The 18,819-nt window shown below is 34.9% G+C and overlaps 2 protein-coding genes across 2 annotated transcripts; both read right to left on the bottom strand.

Annotated features, from left to right (window-relative positions):
* Positions 1–230: 230 nt before the first annotated feature.
* On the bottom strand, positions 231–3,493 carry LOC111707277 (uncharacterized). Its single transcript, XM_023480354.1, has 5 exons — positions 3,222–3,493; positions 2,799–2,904; positions 1,463–1,636; positions 1,008–1,377; positions 231–950 (listed from the first exon to the last, which is right to left on the bottom strand). The coding sequence occupies exons 1-5, from the start codon at positions 3,320–3,322 to the stop codon at positions 841–843; spliced, it is 861 nt and encodes a 286-aa protein (XP_023336122.1). The 5' UTR covers positions 3,323–3,493; the 3' UTR covers positions 231–840.
* A 3,136-nt stretch (positions 3,494–6,629) lies between these two features.
* Positions 6,630–13,562, bottom strand: LOC111707269 (extensin-2). Its single transcript, XM_023480340.1, has 4 exons — positions 13,457–13,562; positions 12,558–12,662; positions 11,799–12,425; positions 6,630–7,156 (listed from the first exon to the last, which is right to left on the bottom strand). Exons 1-4 carry the CDS (start codon positions 13,466–13,468, stop codon positions 6,806–6,808), a joined length of 1,095 nt encoding a protein of 364 aa, XP_023336108.1. The 5' UTR covers positions 13,469–13,562; the 3' UTR covers positions 6,630–6,805.
* Between the last annotated feature and the right edge of the window lie 5,257 nt (positions 13,563–18,819).

Genomic DNA, 18,819 nt, shown 5'->3' with positions numbered 1-18,819 from the left:
TCAGATACACACTTTTGTAGATCAGATGTACACTTTTTGTAGGTCAGATGCACACATTTTGTAGGTCAGATGCACACATTTTGTAGGTCAGATGCACACATTTTGTAGGTCAGATGCACATATTTTGAAAGTCAGTGAGTACCAGAAAACTCTGGAATTGGAAGACGACTTTAAGAATCAAGATGACTTTAAAAAGACTAACGTTTCTTTCATATTTAAATACACTATGCTTTTATTTTAATTGTGAATATTTTCTCTTTGTATTCATTGTAAAACAAAAATAAAACAAAAACTTTCGTGGATATGATCAAGGAGGAATATAATTAGGATCTAGGAGGAATATATACAGCGGAGGTGGAATACAACTAGGATCTATGAGTAATATATACAGCTGGAGTAGGAATAAAAATAGGATCTATGAGTAATATATACAGCTGGAGGTGGAATATAACTAGGATCTAGGAGGAATATATACAGCTGGAGGAGGAATATAATTAGGATCTAGGAGGAATATACACAGCTGTAGGTGGAATATAACTAGGATCTAGGAGGAATATATACATCTGGAGGTGGAATATAACTAGGATCTAGGAGGAATATATACAGCTGGAGGTGGAATATAACTAGGATCTAGGAGGAATATATACATCTGGAGGTGGAATATAACTAGGATCTAGGAGGAATATATACAGCTGGTGGTGGAATATAACTTGGATCTAGGAGGAATACATTCAGCTGGAGGTGGAATATAACTAGGATCTAGGAGGAATATATACAGCTGGAGGTGGAATATATCTAGGATCTAGGAGGAATATATACAGCTGGAGGTGGAATTTATAACTAGGATCTAGGAGGAATATATACAGCTGGAGGTGGAATATAACTAGAATCTAAAAGCGAGGGTATTACAGGATTGTATAATTCTTTCCCCTGGGTCCAGTGAGATGATTCTGAAAACAAGAAATTTTTAATTTTTTTATATTATTTTAATTTCAACTGTAAACTACCTTGGTCAATTGTCATTATTTGATATGGTTCATATTTCATGAGTGAAGAGCATAGATCTCCTTGGAGGGGTTTGCTTGCTCCAGTGATGAAGGGAATACTGGAACTGACAGGACTAACAGAACTGAGCTGGCTGATCCTTGACCTGAACCCGTTCTCAAGGGTCTCTTCAATACTGGAGGGCAATGTGTTTATGCTTAACACATCATTTGATTCTGCATACGGTAGCTTGCGGTCATCACTATTTCCCCATGGATCTTTATGTCGTGATAGATCATGTTTCCTCTCTGGTAGTTCTTGTTTACTCTCTTGAGCCTCCTCCTTCTGATGATTTTCACTGGGTTCATCAGGGCAGGAATTATTGATGTTAAGCTTAACAAAAAGCAATTTATATTTTTGAATACATATTTCTGTCTTTATATTAATAGATGTGGTCTTAACTCCTCAAGCTTATTACCTTGTATTTAGGCATAGATCCTGTAAAAATACCATCATTCCAAAGGTTTGCCACTCGAATATAATATCTACTTCGAATCCTTACGTTGTAGATAGCCAGCAGAAGGAGGAGCAGTAAGATCACAATTACCATTACAGCTGTTATTATCACCATTGTGCTTTTATTGCTATTCTCCTAAAAGTGATTTTACATAAAGAGTTTTGTGTAAAATACATACATTGAATAATGCTTGATTACAAATTAAGAATCTTTTTAACCACCAATCAGAACTACAGGATGGAACAACTAGTTGTCCAGAGGAGTTAAACTGTGCTATAACTGGATGTTAGCACCGACTTATGAACCAAGTTACTAACTGTGATTTAAAAAATCGTGTTTAAGTCAAATTTTTGCCACCAGAGTTCGACCAGCCATGCCATAATTGGGTGTTACCTCTGACTTTTGAACCAAGTTACAAACTGAGATTCAAAAAGATTTAAAATTCAGTGATGGTGATGGACCAAACCTCTGTAGAGTAAAAAAGTAGATGTTAGTTCCACATTTTTAAAAAATATATTTCGGTCTGGGTTGACCCTCGTCAGTTCTTAAGATTGTTTCTTCACAAAGATTAAAAACAGATTCAAAAAGTCAAGTTTAGATCAAGTTGCTGTCACCAAATTTCATCCAGTTAATGAGTGGAAATCAAAAGTGGTTCAAAACTTGGTGTTAGCACCCAGCTATTGCACGACTTTTGTAGAGTTTAACTTCTGTTTGAAACTTGACAAAAACTCCACTTCTTGATGGCAAACTCAAAACTCTGTTTGCGAGGTACTATAGTTAAGAAATAACAAATATAGATCCTGAGCTGAAAACTTTAGAATGAGATATCCTTAATCCCGATTACTACATCTGAGTATCCAATGGACACACCTTTGATTTTCTTCTTAAACCGTTCTTTCTTGGATAAATTAGAAAAAAAATCAAAAATCGGTTTTTTAAAGAAGAGAGTCCCTTCCATTTCTTTATATAATCTTGAATGGCGCGCAAAAGTGCAAATTTATCGGCTTCATATACGCGACTCTGATTGGTTGAATTTTATACACTTTTCAGGATACCAGTACAAGATTAGGTTAGTCTTAAGAAAAAGAGAGGATCAAGCATTAACCTCGATATCCACCATTCTAAAGTTTTCAGCTCTGGTCATTTGCCAAATAAAGAGACTTGACTAGAGTATCCTTCAAAGCAAACAAAGCAAATAGAGAAGTTGTAATTGTAAATCATCAATCTTGGATAAAAAACTCAAAGCCCCTCCTTGTGACCGGAAACTAAGCTGACACTCCCTTTAAAGATTGCATACCTTGTCACAGCAGGTTCTGTTCCAAGCATCTCCACAACAATGTTGATCCTGGTAGCAGGAGAAATACTGGGTTGGGGTAATCCACCAGTCAGATCCATTGCTTTCTCTACAATCAATCAATCAATCAATATTTCAGGCAAACTTACACAAATAATGACGATGAGGATTTCTTTAAATGAAAGATTTATTATTTAAATAGATATAATTTGAACGAAAGCATTTTGATATAACAAACATTTTTATCGAAATAATAACAGACTGCTACGGATATCTCACAATTTTTTTATTCCTAATTCTCTTCGTAATTTTGAACAAAATATTTGTTTTATCAAAATACTTTTGTTAGTTCGATATCATGAACAAAATGTGAAGATCTTTTTTAACAATTGCAATTTCATATGGATAGGGTTCAGCTTGTTTAACCTGTCGCAGATAATTTTCCTGGTCTTGGAGCTGAAAAATCCAGTTGATTTACCACAGCTAACCGTTCCTAATATCATTATCATCAATAATATGATCATCATCTTTGAGACACTCTGCAGATTTAGGAATTCATTAAACACTCCAAACTCAACTTTGTATTGAAAGAGTTGTCCCGTGTAATTTAAATGATTCACATCTTGACCTTTCAACCTTTGAAAATCAACAAAACTAAAAATAAAATTAATATATGTATATCTATAAAACAATTTTGCTTGTCTGTCTGTCTGTTTTTTGTTTTTATTAAAAAAACGTCAAAACGGCTGAACCGATCGGATCTAAATTTTTATGACACACCTCACGTGACCCCAGAAAAGGTTTATGGCTGGAAAAGTTTGCCCGGAAAAAAAACGTTACAAAATTTAGTTTAAAAGAAAAAAAATCCGCAAAAAATGAGACTGATTAAAAATGGCGACTTAGAGAGGAATAGTGAAAAGTAAAATTGTTAATAGGAAAGCAGAGTAATAATATAAACTGATCAAACAATAAACAATGAATGAACTTGAAGAAGTTTTAATGCAGAAGATTATTACAAGATTATACAAAGCAGGTGTTTTTCTTTCCACAAGACTTATAATGCAACAATTTTAGTTCCTGTTTCAATAAACAAAACCATTATTTATATTGTTTATTAGGAATCTCAATTTAAGGGAAGAAAACATTGAAATATCTTTGCAAAGTGAATGTTTTTAGTTAAAAATATTGAACTGTAGTGAAAATGACGGATACATAATTTTTTTATCTCCTAAGATTTAGGGAGATTTATCGAAAAACTAAAAACTAAAATTCGCAATTATCTTTTGTAATTTTTTATCCTGTATGATTTTAAAACTTCACTTCTTTCTCCTATTTCCGTTGACATGCAGATAATGGTGGTTACGGCAAGCTATATTGAACCTGTATGTATTAAAGATTTGTTTACTTATTTACTTTGTTCAACTCTGCACTTAGTCTGCAGTTCTAAACATGCTTTAGGTTTGAAAAACGTGTAGTAACTAATGTCTTTTAAATCATAATGAAAACAAATATTTAGATATATTATTATAAACTTGAAAAAACTCAGTATTAAAAAGCCAAGATTGAATGAAATAACAAAGCATGGTTGCAAAAAACTATTTTTACATTATAACGATACAAACAATTAGTGTTGGACCAACCAAAGTTGATCTAAATACACATGACATTTGCCTGGGGCGAATATATTTCCATTCGACCCTTTTGATCAGATACTTTGTGAGAACTGACGAGGTCTTGTTTTTTAACTTTAATAATTTATTTTAGTTAAGGGGTGTGGGCACAAGCTCACACATACAAATAAAACGGTATATAAAAAAATCTATTTCCAGTTTATTATCAAGGTCTTTCTATTATTTGAACCCAACCAAGGGTTCTCCAAGCCAAACAATCCAGACCCAACCTAAGAGGACGTTGAACCCCGAGTATGTTTGCAGCCTTAGTATATGTAAGAGGCTAGGCTGCCATGGGGGAACCCCTTTCTCATCTGGGAGATATATCAAGTCAGTACCGTTTAAAGGGCGGAGCTATGGGAAGATCGATGCTGGAGAAAGGAGTGAAACGGCATTTATCTAGCCGGGGAAGAAAGCAGTATCGTCAGCCATCTGATGCCCCAATCCCCCAAGACCAAGTCAGTTCTCTCAAAGTATCTGATCAAAAGGGTCGAATGGAAATATATTTGCCTCAGGCGAATGAGATGTGTATAGTTTTAACACAAACATGAATTGTCTAATCCTTATATGTTTGCAACCTGATGGTGTAAACCTTTGATATCATAGTTTGAAATAGAGATATTAAAGAGATTTTGGGATTAATCAGAGTTTTTGGCAAACTCAGTTCCTTTTAACAAATTTTACAATTCAGTGCTTTAAAGGAAATGAGTCTTGGCCACAATCTCTGATTTTCTAATCCCAATATCTTTACAATCCAAAGTCGCAGACCTTAGATATTTCAAGCTATGAATATTGTTGAATTAGATCATTTAAGGTTGAAACTACGAAAGTTTACACCATCAGGTTAAAAAGGTATAGAGATTAGAAAATTCTAATTTGTGACAAAAACTCAATTCCTTTTACAATTCAGTGCTTTAAAACTGAGATGAAGAAATCGATTGTAAGGGTGTCCAAATATAGCATACAAGGCTTTTAGGGCGCTTCGCGCCCATCTTCCATTTAAATTGTGAACATGTTCTTTTTGTTTACATTTTAAATTCGCCTATTTTTAAACAAAAATTTGTGGTATTCAAGAATTTAAATTTTTTTTACAAAATTAAAAACCTTTAAAACACGTTTTTTAAAAATTTTTATCATTCGTAAACCTTCCCTGTGGTCACATGATGTCCCACAAAAAGTTTGGGCCCGATCGGTTCAGCCGTTTTGACGTTTATTGGATACAAACAAACAGACAAACAGACAGAAAAGCCAAATTTATATATAGATAGAGTGGAAAATGTGAAGAATTAGAGAAAGGATGTGAAGGATGAGAAGGATTTAAGAAAAAGGATGGGAGGAATGAGTGAGAAAAATTACAAGGATGGAAAGAATGAGAGAGTAGGTTGAGAATAAAGGAAAAATGAGAGAAAAGAATGAAAAGGATTTGAAGAATGAAGAGAAGGCTGAGTAGGTTTTGAAGAATCTGAAAGAAAAATTTGAGGGATGAAAAGGATAAGAGAGAAGAATGGAAAGGATGAGAAGGATTAGAGAGAAGAATTGGAAGAATAGGAGAGAAAAATGGAAAGAGTAAGAGAGAAAAATGTGAAGGAAGGGAAGAATTAAAGAGAAGGATGGGAAGGATTAGAGAGAGAAGAATGGAAAGAATGAGAGAGAAGAATGTGAAGGAAGGGAAGAATGAGAGAGAATTATGAGAAGGATGTGAAGAAATAGAGAGAATGATAGAAAGGAAGGAACAAATTAAAGAGAAGGATGGGAAGGATTAGAGAGAAGAATGGAAAGAATGAGAGGGAAGAATGTGAAGGATGTGAAGAATGAGAGAGAATGATGAGAAGGATGTGAAGAAATAGAGAGAATGATAGAAAGGAAGGAACAAATTAGAGAGGATGATGGGAAGGAAGGGACAAATTAGAGAGTTAAGGATGAGAAGGATGTGATGCAAAAATAATTTTTTACAAATGTATAGGATAGGTGGAGATGGGCGAGTTTTTTTCATTTCGTTTTTTCATCGTTTGAGAACGACCGATTTCGTTTGTTTTTTTTAATTGTTAAAAAATTGATTTAGTTCGTTTTTAAAATTATCCTTCATTTTCCATCTATTTTGTTCATTTTCTAACTGAATGATCATTCAGTAAAATCGTTTGTTCAAAAAAAGAAAAATTTATAATTAAAAGGCAAGTTTTATCATACTTTTCAGTATTTTTCACACAAAAATTAAGTAACAAAAATAATAACTTAGCATAAATATATGACTAGTGTCTAGAATACCGAGATTGCAATACTGGAGGTTGAAAACAGTTTTCTGCATAGCTGTTAGACAGCATAGCAGCAGTCTTAGTGGATTCATTCCTCAGCAGCCTCGGGGGCAGCCTCAGGTGCGGCTTCAGCTTCCTCTACAGGAGCAGCGGCCTCCTCAACAACGACCTCCTTGACCTCAGCGGGAAGTTCAGGTGCAGGAGTGGTGACAATGTTGAATCCGTACCTCCTGGCTGGGGCATATGCTGGAGCAGGGGCAGAGTGGTAGACAGGTGCAGAGTGGTAGGCAGGGGCGGGCTTGTAAACTGGAGCGGAATGGTAGACGGGGGCGGGCTTGTAAGCAGGAGCGGGGGCATAGGCAGGAGCAGGGGCATAGGCAGGAGCGGGCTTGTAGGGAGCAGGGGCAGGTTTGTAGGCAACAGGGGCGGGTTTGTAAGCTTAAGGAGCAGGATTGTATGGAGCAGGGTTGGAGCAGGAAGCAACTCCAAACAGAGCAGCGATCAAAACCTGGAGAAAAGGTTATTTTTATCATCTTTAAATAAACATTGCAATTTGAAAAGCTAATTAAAATAATTTGTCTAGTTAAATCATATGCAAAATAAAAAGCAAGAGAAGAATTTGTCTAATTGTAAAATGAGCAAGTAAAAAATGAGAGAGTTCAAGATACAAGAATTTTAAGATTTCTACAAATGTGATATATTGGAAATTGTAAAGGTTTCAGGACCAATTCACTAAACTGTTTAATAAAAACTGTTTTTTATTCCAATCATGCACTTTATGGGGCTTGCCCTCCCTCTCAAAAAATCTCTGATTGCGCCTAAGATGCCACTTTTATGAATATAACTATTCCACCTTTGAAGCCATGTTGTGTATTCCAGTGAGAGGTTGAATTCAAACTGATTCATATATAATATCTACTTCTCTTTATATATGATAGAACCGGTGGAAGAATGGGTGTTGTCATTACCCATATACTTATTTTAAAACATGCATATACACTATACAGGACTACATACATACATGCTGATCCGATAGATGAGAAGGTTGGGGAAGAATGAGATGGTAGGATAGAAGAATTAAAAAGTGAAATGGAAGGAATAAGAGAAAAGAGTGAGTAAAATGGAAAGAGTTAGAGAGATAAATAAGAGGAATGACAGAGAACGATGAGAGGGATGAGAAGAATTATAGAGAATGATGAGAAGAATAGGAAGAATTAAAGAGCATGATTAGAAGGATGAAAAGAATTACAGAGAATGATAAAAAGGATGGGAAGAATTATAGAGAATTTTGAGAAGGATGAGAAAAATTCTAGAGAATTACAAGAAGGATGAGAAAAATTCTAGAGAATTATGAGAAGGATGAGAAAAATTCTAGAGAATTACGAGAAGGATGAGAAAAATTATAGAGAAGGATGAGAAAAATTATAGAGAATTATGAGAAGGATGAGAAAAATTATAGAGAATTATGAGAAGGATGAGAAAAATTATAGAGAATTATGAGAAGGATGAGAAAAATTATAGAGAATTATGAGAAGGATGAGAAAAATTATAGAGAATTATTAGAAGGATGAGAAAAATTATAGAGAATGATGAGAAGGATGAGAAGATTCATAGAGAATGATGAGAAGGATGAAAAGAATGAGAGGGAATAAAGAAAAGAATGGAAAGAGTGAGAGAAGGATGGGAAGAATAATAAAAATGAGAGAGATGGATGGGAAGAATGGGAGAGAAGAGTGTGAAGAAAAAAAGGAAATTTAGAATGAGAAAGAAGTTGAAAAGGATGGGAAGAATGAAATAGAAAGATGATAAGAAGGAGATTAAGAAGGATTATAAAGATGGGAAGCATGAGAGTAAAGGATGGGGAAAATGAGAATTAAGAAAGAGAAGAATGGGAAGATTGATAGAGAGGGATGGGAAGAAGGAGTAAGTAGGATAAGAAGGATGGGAAGCATGAGAGGGAAAAGGATAGAAAAAATGATAATTAAGAAAGTGAAGGATGGAATGATGAGAATGAAGAATATTAAGAGTAAAAGAGAATTATGAGTAGGATTACATATGTATAGAAAAATAAGAGAGAAAGATAAAAATGATGGGAAGAATGAGATAGAAGTATGAAAAGGATAAGAGAGAATGATGAGAATGATGGGAAGAATGAGATGGAAGTATGAGAAGGATAAGAGAGAATGATGAGAAGGATGAAAAGAATGTGAGAGAAGGATGAGCAACAAAGATGAGAGAGAATAAGAAAAAAGTTCAGAAGAATGAGAAAAAAGGAAAATGTGAGAGAAGTATGAGAAACATGGAACGAATGTGAGAAAAAGATGAGAGAAATGAGAGAGAATAATGAGAAGTATTGGAAGAATGAAAGAGAATGATGAGAAGAAAGAATGAAAGGAATAAGAAAGAATTATGGGCAGAATTACATAATACACATATATAGAAAAATGAGAAGCTAATTTCAGATTTACAAAATATCTCGATTATTAATTAAACCTTGACTTAAATCTAAATAGGTTGTAATGTAAAAAGTGCATGCAACCTTAATCCACCAAGCTCTGGATACAATTAAAAGAATTTTTCCTGAATTTTACATATGGTAAACAGAGTTAGATTTGGTCCATTAAGAACGGGTTTTCTTTTTTTATTCATAAGTCACCCCTGACATGCTTTTTTAAGTTAGACATAAATGTTGAAAATTAGATTTTACAAAATATGATAAAAACAAAGTTCGTAATTTTCCTGGGCATGAAAGGAAGGCTGGGCTAAACCCTATACAACTGCTTAAATCCTTTTAATTTTCTAAAACCCAATCTGACTTGTTTTAAAATATGTTCTGCAATGCCCGTGTAAGCTTTGTACATAATATTTTTCAATGTACATGTACAAGGTCTATACAATATATATGTACTGTTCATGCCAAAATTACGTAAATGTATAAAATTCCGCCAGTTTTTTTTTTATCCTACTCCTGTTTATACCGATATCACCCCCCCCCCCCTGTACTAATACAAAATAGGCCTTAGAGAGTTGGGTTAAACCCCTTAAATTTCGATTGGAGCAGATTGAAGGGCACAAAATTTGGGATGGGGGGAAGTGAGGGGGGATCGGCCAACAAAATGCCCCTAAAATAGAGTTTTTTCTTTTTATCTTTTTAGATTTTACTCTGTTTAATTTTACCCTTGTTGTACACATCTGGCATCAAAACGTCATTAGTGTCGCCAATTAACCATAGATTTATTTATCTAAGCAATAGAATCACAAGTCACTCTGAAGGAAATCACAATTAGTAATAATACTTACTTGGAAAATATGGATATCTCATTAATCCTTGCTCAGAGAAAGGTTTAAATTGTATTGTAGTGAATTGGACATGCCAATCTAAAAACAAAAGGTTACTTTAAGATTGTTGGATAAAAAAACAAAATTTCAAATTTCAAATCTTACTCCAAAAGAATTTACTATAAATGTAAAACCAAAATTGATATTTCATCTCTCTGCTTAAAATCACCCAACCTCTTGTTATGGAATTACAAGAGCTTAGTCTCTATATAAATAAGGTAAAAAATACACCAGGGACTGCAAGAACATATCCATTCATGAAAAACGGTGACTCCTGTTCATTTTTCTGCTTAAAGTTTAATTATTAATTAATCAGTGCATGATATAATCTTGAACAGCTAGGATATTGACCGTTAACTCCGTTCATATAATTAAGATTGTTATTGAAAGGTAACTTTACGAAAGAATGGAAAATGTTAATTAAAAATATTAATTTCTGAGCTAAGAACAAATGAATACCTGAAAAGTTTTTTTTTTCTTTATTTAAACAAATAGTTTATAATAATTCTGAAAGTGCCCAGCCCTAATTTTATAGAAGGACGTACTTGAACTGCGCACTACTTAGCAATTATTGCGATACCGTACCGTACTGTACAATGAGCAGTACACACTCTTGATATTTAAACCTTTAATCTACATACAGGGTGTCCCACGAAACATGGCAATTAATGAATAGTTTATAATCTCGTCTTCCAACTGGATTAGATTTAAAGACTTTTCGCAGTTTAGTTCGGTAGAAAAATCTTTTACTCCAATAAATCTTAATCTGGGATCGATTTTACTATGATAAAACTGCCATAAAATGTTTAGTATTATTTTCTTTGGTATCAAACTACTTAACAAATTATGGAAGAAGACATTTAAAGTATTCAGCAACTGTCATGTTTCGTGGGACACGCTGTATGTGCTTTGTGTGAAAAATTTTACTCTTGAAAATCTATTCTAATTAAATCAAAACTATGTATATTAAAACCAAGAATGTAATGCAAGGAGAGTTAATTGCAGTTGCGTATACTCTGCGTAAATATTTAAACCAGTTTTCTCAGGGCGGACTTTGTAAACAAGAATAGATGCATTAGTGTTTGTTTAGTATCCGTTGAAGGAAAAAAGCATTTTATTATGATAATTTTGAAAATTCGCATAATAGTTTCCTATGACCACAATATTTCAAAGATTATTTTTGTGAAACATGGATTACATGTCAGGGTGTGACATCCGTCTTGTGTTTACTTTTCCGCCCAAAGACAGTACACTGCAGTACAAAAAAAGTGTACACCTCTGAAATAACTTTCCTTGCATTAGTACCTTGAGTAAAACCATGGAATAGAAAACCAGTCCTTATGCTTTATGTGCCTTCTCATCCAGTGCTCACGCTCTTTTGTTACACACACACACACACAAGTCGTTTCCGCCCCCTCAGTAAAAATTGTCAAAAATTGAAAATCCCCAAAAGAAGATTATAAAATCCGCAAATCATTTGTCTCGGATTCTGGAACCATAGAAGACAAATATGAATTGCCTATATAAGAAGAAGATTCACTTAGCTTAAAGAACAAAAACTAACATAAATAATAAATCTGAATTTGTACTTTTTATTGTGGATAACTAAATTAAGTAACAAAAATAATAACTTAGCATAAATATATGACTAGTGTCTAGAATACCGAGATTGCAATACTGGAGGTTGAAAACAGTTTTCTGCACAGCTGTTAGACAGCATAGCAGCAGTCTTAGTGGATTCATTCCTCAGCAGCCTCGGGGGCAGCCTCAGGTGCGGCTTCAGCTTCCTCTACGGGAGCAGCGGCCTCCTCAACAACGACCTCCTTGACCTCAGCGGGAAGTTCAGGTGCAGGAGTGGTGACAATGTTGAATCCGTACCTCCTGGCTGGGGCATATGCTGGAGCAGGGGCAGAGTGGTAGACAGGTGCAGAGTGGTAGGCAGGGGCGGGCTTGTAAACTGGAGCGGAATGGTAGACGGGGGCGGGCTTGTAAGCAGGAGCGGGGGCATAGGCAGGAGCAGGGGCATAGGCAGGAGCGGGCTTGTAGGGAGCAGGGGCAGGTTTGTAGGCAACAGGGGCGGGTTTGTAAGCAGGAGCGGGGGCAGGAACATAGGGAGCAGGGGCTGGCTGGTAGGGAGCGGGAGCAGCCTTGTAGGGAGCAGGGGCATATGCTTTCTCCTCTGGGTACTGAGCTTCACCCTCATACCTGACATCAGCAACATATCCCTCAGGTCCAGCAGTGTAGGATACAATCTGTACTCTACCATCAGGAAGGTTTACTCTGTATTCTCCGGCAGTGTTGTAGTCGTTCCTTTCTTCTTGCTGAGAAAATACTGGTCCATAGTGGGGATCATTCACTCCATACTGGTACTAAAACAGCATCATAGTTAAAATGTTCTTAAGATAAAAGTTTAGAATTTTAGAATTTACGGAAAATGGTTTTAGAGAAGTATTACAAATTCAAGGGGAAGGGGGGGGGGGGATCCAAAATATGATAGTTACATTGTAGCTTGGAGCAATAGCTGGGTAGGGATCAGCATAAGGAGCAGGATTGTATGGAGCAGGGTTGGAGCAGGAAGCAACTCCAAACAGAGCAGCGATCAAAACCTGGAGAAAAGATCATTCTTATTTTTTTTACTAAAACATTGCAATTTTGAAAGCTGATGAATTTTGTTAGGAGGAATTGGTAATATCATAGTTTTTAAATGTTTTTTTTATCGGAAACATTGCTGGTTATTAAAGTGCATTTGATAATGAAACCATGAAAATTATTGTTTAGATACAATTTCCAGAAGTATGAAATAAATAAAACTTCTTCTTAAATACACAGTTCCAATATGTGGTTATTCAAACCTTACTTTATAATTTTCAATTATGCAAAAGATGATGTTAAAAATTATTCACATGGTTTGTGTAACGAGTACCTCAAAAACGAATTTCCTTTGTTTAAAAAAATATATACTTGAATTAAATGTGTAACAGAGATTGTAATCTCATTACATGTTGTTGAAAAATCAAATGTTGATGGAAATACTTTTGTGAAAAGAAACGTAGTCTTTATAGGGATTAGAAATCACGGTTTGTGGAAAAGGCTCAATTCCTGTGTAATTAATTTAAAATGATATTGCTGATTATTTGGTTATTTAAAAATGTTGCTGTCGAAAGTAAATGTTGTGCCTTAAACATTTCTTAGATCAACTATCTAAGAAATGTTTTAAATATCTAAGAACCATTTATTTTCGACAGCATTGAATGCATAGGATATTCAAATCTCATGGTTTAAGAGAGAGTCAACTCTATCAGAAGGTCTTGAGAATGAATAATCAATAATGTGGAATAAAAGTTGTTGCTGAATGAGAAATGTTGTTGTTAAATGAAAAATGTTGTTGTTGTTGCGTCACCTTTGATGCCATGATGTTGTGCGTATTCCTGGGAGGGTGTCTACAGACTGATTAATTCGGCGTCGGAGGCGCCCTATATAGGCGCCGGCGCTACAACGGGTGTTGTCAATCCCCCATACACGCCCATTTTGGGGCGCCTACATAAACTCACTCAAACCCTTGCAGGGTTTTCCATCCCTCAGTCCCCTGGATCCTTCCCCAACCTTCTATTCCCCTCCCTCCATCCCCCCCTCCCTTACTACTCCCTATCCGTGTTCTGATTAATGAAAGCATGATGCTATATTCAGGTCTCAGGGTATATGATACATTCTTGGATCCAGTGATACATGGTGTACCCGGAGATATCTTAGACAAAACCCTGGTACTGGATATCTGGTAGTAATCTGAGGTAGAGATAGTTAAAGTTTAGTTTGGTTAGCTTAAGAAATACTTTATAATGTTACAGATCTTCAATACCAAAGCAAATACGGAATGTTTAAAAAATAAAATTAAGAGTTAACGAAGATATCTTGTTCCACACCTAGGACGGAGATATCTTGTTCCACACCTAGGACGGAGATATCTTTATCCACACCTAAGACGGAGATATCTTGTTACACATCTAGGACGGAGATATCTTGTTCCACACCTAGGACGGAGATATCTTGTTCCACACCTAGGACGGAGATATCTTGTTCCACACCTAGGACAGAGCTATCTTTATTCACACCTAAGACCGAGATATTTTGTTACACACCTAGGACGGAGCTATCTTTATTCACACCTAAGACCGAGATATCTTGTTACACACCTAGGACGGAGATATTTTGTTTCATCCAGGACGGAGATATCTTTATTCACACCTAAGACCGAGATATCTTGTTACACACCTAGGACGGAGATATCTTTATTCACACCTAAGACCGAGATATCTTGTTACACACCTAGGACGGAGATATTTTGTTTCATCCAGGACGGAGATATCTTTATTCACACCTAAGACCGAGATATCTTGTTACACACCTAGGACGGAGATATCTTGTTACACACCTAGGACGGAGCTATCTTTATTCACACCTAAGACCGAGATATCTTGTAACACACCTAGGACGGAGATATCTCGTTTCATCCAGGACGGAGATATCTTGTTACGCACCTAGGCAAAATATCTTGGCACACATCTAGGACGGAGATATCTTGTTACACACCTAGGACGGAGACATCTTATTTCATCCAGGACGGAGATATCTTGTTATGCACCAAGGACGGAGAACCTGAATCGAAAACTTAGGCAGAAATATCTCTTAATATTCTGTTCCTACATCAAAATCCCGAAAACCAGTTTTATAGAAAATTTTCCTAAATGGTCCTGCCAGTTCTCAATTGTTCGTTCTTGTCTGAGCAATTGAGAACTGACAAGACCATTTAGCAAAATTTTCTTTAAGACTGGTTTAAATATATGTATGTATATATATAATAAAAATGACCAGTGTGGTTAATTTACTGATTTGATAAGATAAAGGGTTGCTTGTTAAGGAAACCAGTATACTTTATTTGTTAACAATATCATAAATAGGTTCAGAACAATAAATAGTTAACTGGGTTGCAATACAGAAAACTGATTAGATATTTCTAAAGCGTTTAAACGTATACGTGATTTTCATATCAGTCTGTGGGTTTTAAATGGTGTTAAAAAATCAAACACTTCACACTTTTTTCTCTTAGAGACTTTTTACCCGATCACAATGAAATTAATTTCACAATGTCTCTAGGGTGTTAAAGGACTACGTAAAACATTATCAGATTTGATCAACTTTGCTTTGAATAAATGCTCTTTGTCTCTTGAGGGATGGACCTGATTGGCCAACGCAGGAGTTCCTATTCCAACCTCACTGGGCTTCAGTTGACAGAGAATTTTACATTTCCTCCTTGTAAACATCTTTTTATTATGCACCCAATTCTTCTCAATTATAGACCGGACATAATTAAACTTCATGGATTTAAACTATTGCTGACAGCAAGAGACCGGCTTGCAGCAGCAATGACTGTTACAAGTTTGTCCTGCAAGTAAACTATGAGCCCTCAAGGACCAGGTTAGAGTTGATTCAAACCAGGAAAAGCTTTACGAAAAAAAGAACATTCCTTCTTGAAATAGAATATGGTCCTATCAGCTTACAATACATGGTCTCCGGCAGTTTGTCTCATTGTTGAAGGAGAAGTGAAGGAACTGGTTCTGGAAATGTTGGGTAGTCTAGTAGAAATGTATGTTTATACTCGCCTATTGTAGAAATGTATGGTTATGCTCGCCTAGTAGAAATGTATGTTTAGCCTCGCCTATAGTAGAAATGTATGTTTAGACTCGTCTCTAGTAGAAATGTATGTTTAGACTCGTCTAGTAGAAATGTATGTTTAGACTCGTCTAGTAGAAATGTATGTTTAGACTCGTCTAGTAGAAATGTATGTTTAGACTCGTCTAGTAGAAATGTATGTTTAGACTCGTCTAGTAGAAATGTATGTTTAGACTCGTCTAGTAGAAATGTATGTTTAGACTCGTCTAGTAGAAATGTATGTTTAGACTCGTCTAGTAGAAATGTATGTTTAGACTCGTTAAACTGTAAAGTATGCTAACAACTAGTTGAATAGTAAAGCACGGCTTCCGACGTGTAGAAAAGTCAAATATATATTCAACTAGTTTGACAGTAAAAAACATTTTTCCGACTCGTTGAACAGTATATAGCATATTTTCAACACGTTAAACAGTAAAGCATATTTCCGACTCGTTAAACAATAAAGCATATTTCCGACTCGTTAAACAGTAAAGCATATTTCCGACTCGTTGAACAGTAAACCATATTTCCGACTCGTTGAACAGTAAAGCATATTTCCGACTTGTTAAACAGTAAAGCATATTTCCGACTCGTTAAACAGTAAAGCATATTTCCGACTTTTTAAACAGTAAAGCTTAAACAGTAAAGCATATTTCCGACTCTTTAAACAGTAAAGCATATTTCCGACTCGTTATACAGTAAAGCATATTTCCGACTCGTTGAACAGTAAAAAATATTTTCAACAGCTAAATAATTAAAGCATATTTACGACTCGTTGAACGGCAAAGCATATTTTAACACGTTAAACAGTAAATCATGGTTTATTGTCTACATCTAGTCATAGAGTAATAAAACGAAGAGGTAAAGCTTATCTCAGATGTACACCACCGACCTCCCTATTAATTAATTAATTACTCTATGCATCTAGTAAACAGTAAACCAATGGCTTTCAAAACATTAAACAGTAAAGCATATTTTTAACTCGCTGAACAGAAAAGCATGGTTTACGTTTGGTTGAAACTTGAAAGTTTAGCGGTCGACTCCTTAGATTACAGTGATAATCAGAACACTGTGCAATAGAGAGTCGACTTTTAGACTCAATTTATGATTTTAAATAGTCCAGTAAACAGACTCTTTTCACTTAAAGAGGTTTAATAATTCTTACTAGTAAATTTATTTGCTTTGAAACAACAAATGGCCTGTGGTATTACTTTAATGTCGTCTTCCTATTTTACAGTTATCTGTTTATCACTGTATAAAACAGATATTCCACTAAATGTACGATAAGGCGCAGGCATGTTTATAGGATTTTAGCCAGGGTAGTGGGAAGGGAGAGCGGAAAGTTTTTGCCCGAAGCGCGAAAAAATATTCCCCCCCTCTTGGGCGATTTTTGTCCCCCTCCCCCTGGACCTAAAATGCTGTTATTCTATATATTAAGTTTACTTCATGTTCCCCTATTATCGATCAGTAAATTCTGAATATACGAGTTGAACTTGAAATACATTGACATATGATTGTAGTTGCAGTTTTAAATATATATAAATATATCCATATATTCTATGTGTGTAAATATATATATATCCATATATTATATGTGTGTATATATATTTATTCAAATAATATTTCAAGCGTCACAACCTCCCGCCATTAACTCAAGGTATAAATAAATTTAAGTATCTCATTTTATGGTTCAATGTCGGGTATTAATGTTATTGCTGCTAGTTAGTATTTGAACTACACTCCATAGTTGAAAGTAAACTTGATTTATATCGGGAAGAATTATTTTGATAACAAAAACAGATTCGAAGTCAGATAAAATCATTTTTGAGGTTACAATATTTATTGCAAAAAAGCTGAAATAGAAACCAAAGCACAGAACCTTTAGACTTTAACGAAAGAAGTTAAACAAGTTCATGAGTAAACGTATCCCTTCTGGTTTTGTAAACCAATGATTTGCAAATAGCAGCATTCCACAGGATTTCTTGTAAATCCGACAGTTAATTTGATTTGCTGCGCAGCGTATCTTGATAATACGCATTTTTTGCGTAAATTTGAAGTTTTCTGATTGACAACTAGAAGTCCTTGCGTAGTTAATTGTTCAATGTACTAATTACTTGTATGTACAAATTTATTTATTTAAAATATGAAAAATGCAAAAATCTCGCATGAAATAAGAAATAAGACAAAGAATTTAGTTTTTGTATACTTGACAGTCAAATACCAATATCGCGATAGTTTAAAAAATATATATATAGTTGGAGAAGAGCAAAGTCATATAAACTTGAAAATAACAGTTTTGGTTCTGGTATAATAGAAATGATACAATGAGTTTGAACCGATTATAGGACGAATCTGTAACTTTGTCTCCGGGATTAAATCCGGTCGGGATCAATGAGATCACGGAGCACTAGGATTCAATTCAAATCACAAAACCAAGATGATATGATTTATTACATATTTCATGATATACTTAAATTAAACAGTTACTAAAGATACTGATTTAAACTGGAAGAAACAAGAATATATGTTGTTACCAACTAATACAAAGAATAAACAATTACTAAAGATACTGATTACAAAGAATAAACAGTTACTAAAGATACTGATTTAAACTGGAAGAATCAAGAATATATGTTGTTACCAACTAATACAAAAAATGAAACTAAAAAGATTGAGTTCACACTGTACAGAATTCGTGTCACAAAAAAAGGTCGTCTTGAGTGCGTCGCAAGGGAACCTACAGTGCTACCCAAAAAGGATGAGACTTTAATGATCTGAAATTAAATTTAATTGGATAAATTGACTAGTTCGACACTGAGAAAAAGACGTAATTGCATCTGCCAGGAATTAAATGTAAGAAAAAGGATTGATTAAATTCCGTACTGTCTTTCAATGGCTTATTTAATGCTTGGCAAAAAATCAGAATTTTATAGTTGCAGGGAGTTATGAATATGAGAAAATGGACTAAATAAATTCCGTACAGTCGTCTCTGAATTCTCATCCTTTGTAGGTAACCCTGCATTTACAAAATCTATCAGCTCTTCACCTGCAGTTTAA

The sequence above is a fragment of the Eurytemora carolleeae genome, unplaced genomic scaffold, assembly GCF_000591075.1.
Source record: "Eurytemora carolleeae unplaced genomic scaffold, Eaff_2.0 scaffold788, whole genome shotgun sequence".
NCBI classification, from domain to species: domain Eukaryota; kingdom Metazoa; phylum Arthropoda; class Copepoda; order Calanoida; family Temoridae; genus Eurytemora; species Eurytemora carolleeae.
This window is presented reverse-complemented; position numbering and strand designations above follow the sequence as displayed.

Coding starts and splice junctions, on each gene's coding strand:
- LOC111707277 (XM_023480354.1), bottom strand. CDS start 3,322: ATGATGATCATATTATTGATGATAATGATATTAGGAACGGTTAGCTGT. Junction 1,378..1,462: donor GATCTATGCCTAAATACAAG/GTAATAAGCTTG, acceptor CTTTTTGTTAAG/CTTAACATCAATAATTCCTG. Junction 951..1,007: donor AATAATGACAATTGACCAAG/GTAGTTTACAGT, acceptor TCTTGTTTTCAG/AATCATCTCACTGGACCCAG.
- LOC111707269 (XM_023480340.1), bottom strand. Junction 12,426..12,557: donor CTATTGCTCCAAGCTACAAT/GTAACTATCATA, acceptor ATGCTGTTTTAG/TACCAGTATGGAGTGAATGA. Junction 7,157..11,798: donor CCCCCGAGGCTGCTGAGGAA/TGAATCCACTAA, acceptor CCTGCTCCTTAA/GCTTACAAACCCGCCCCTGT.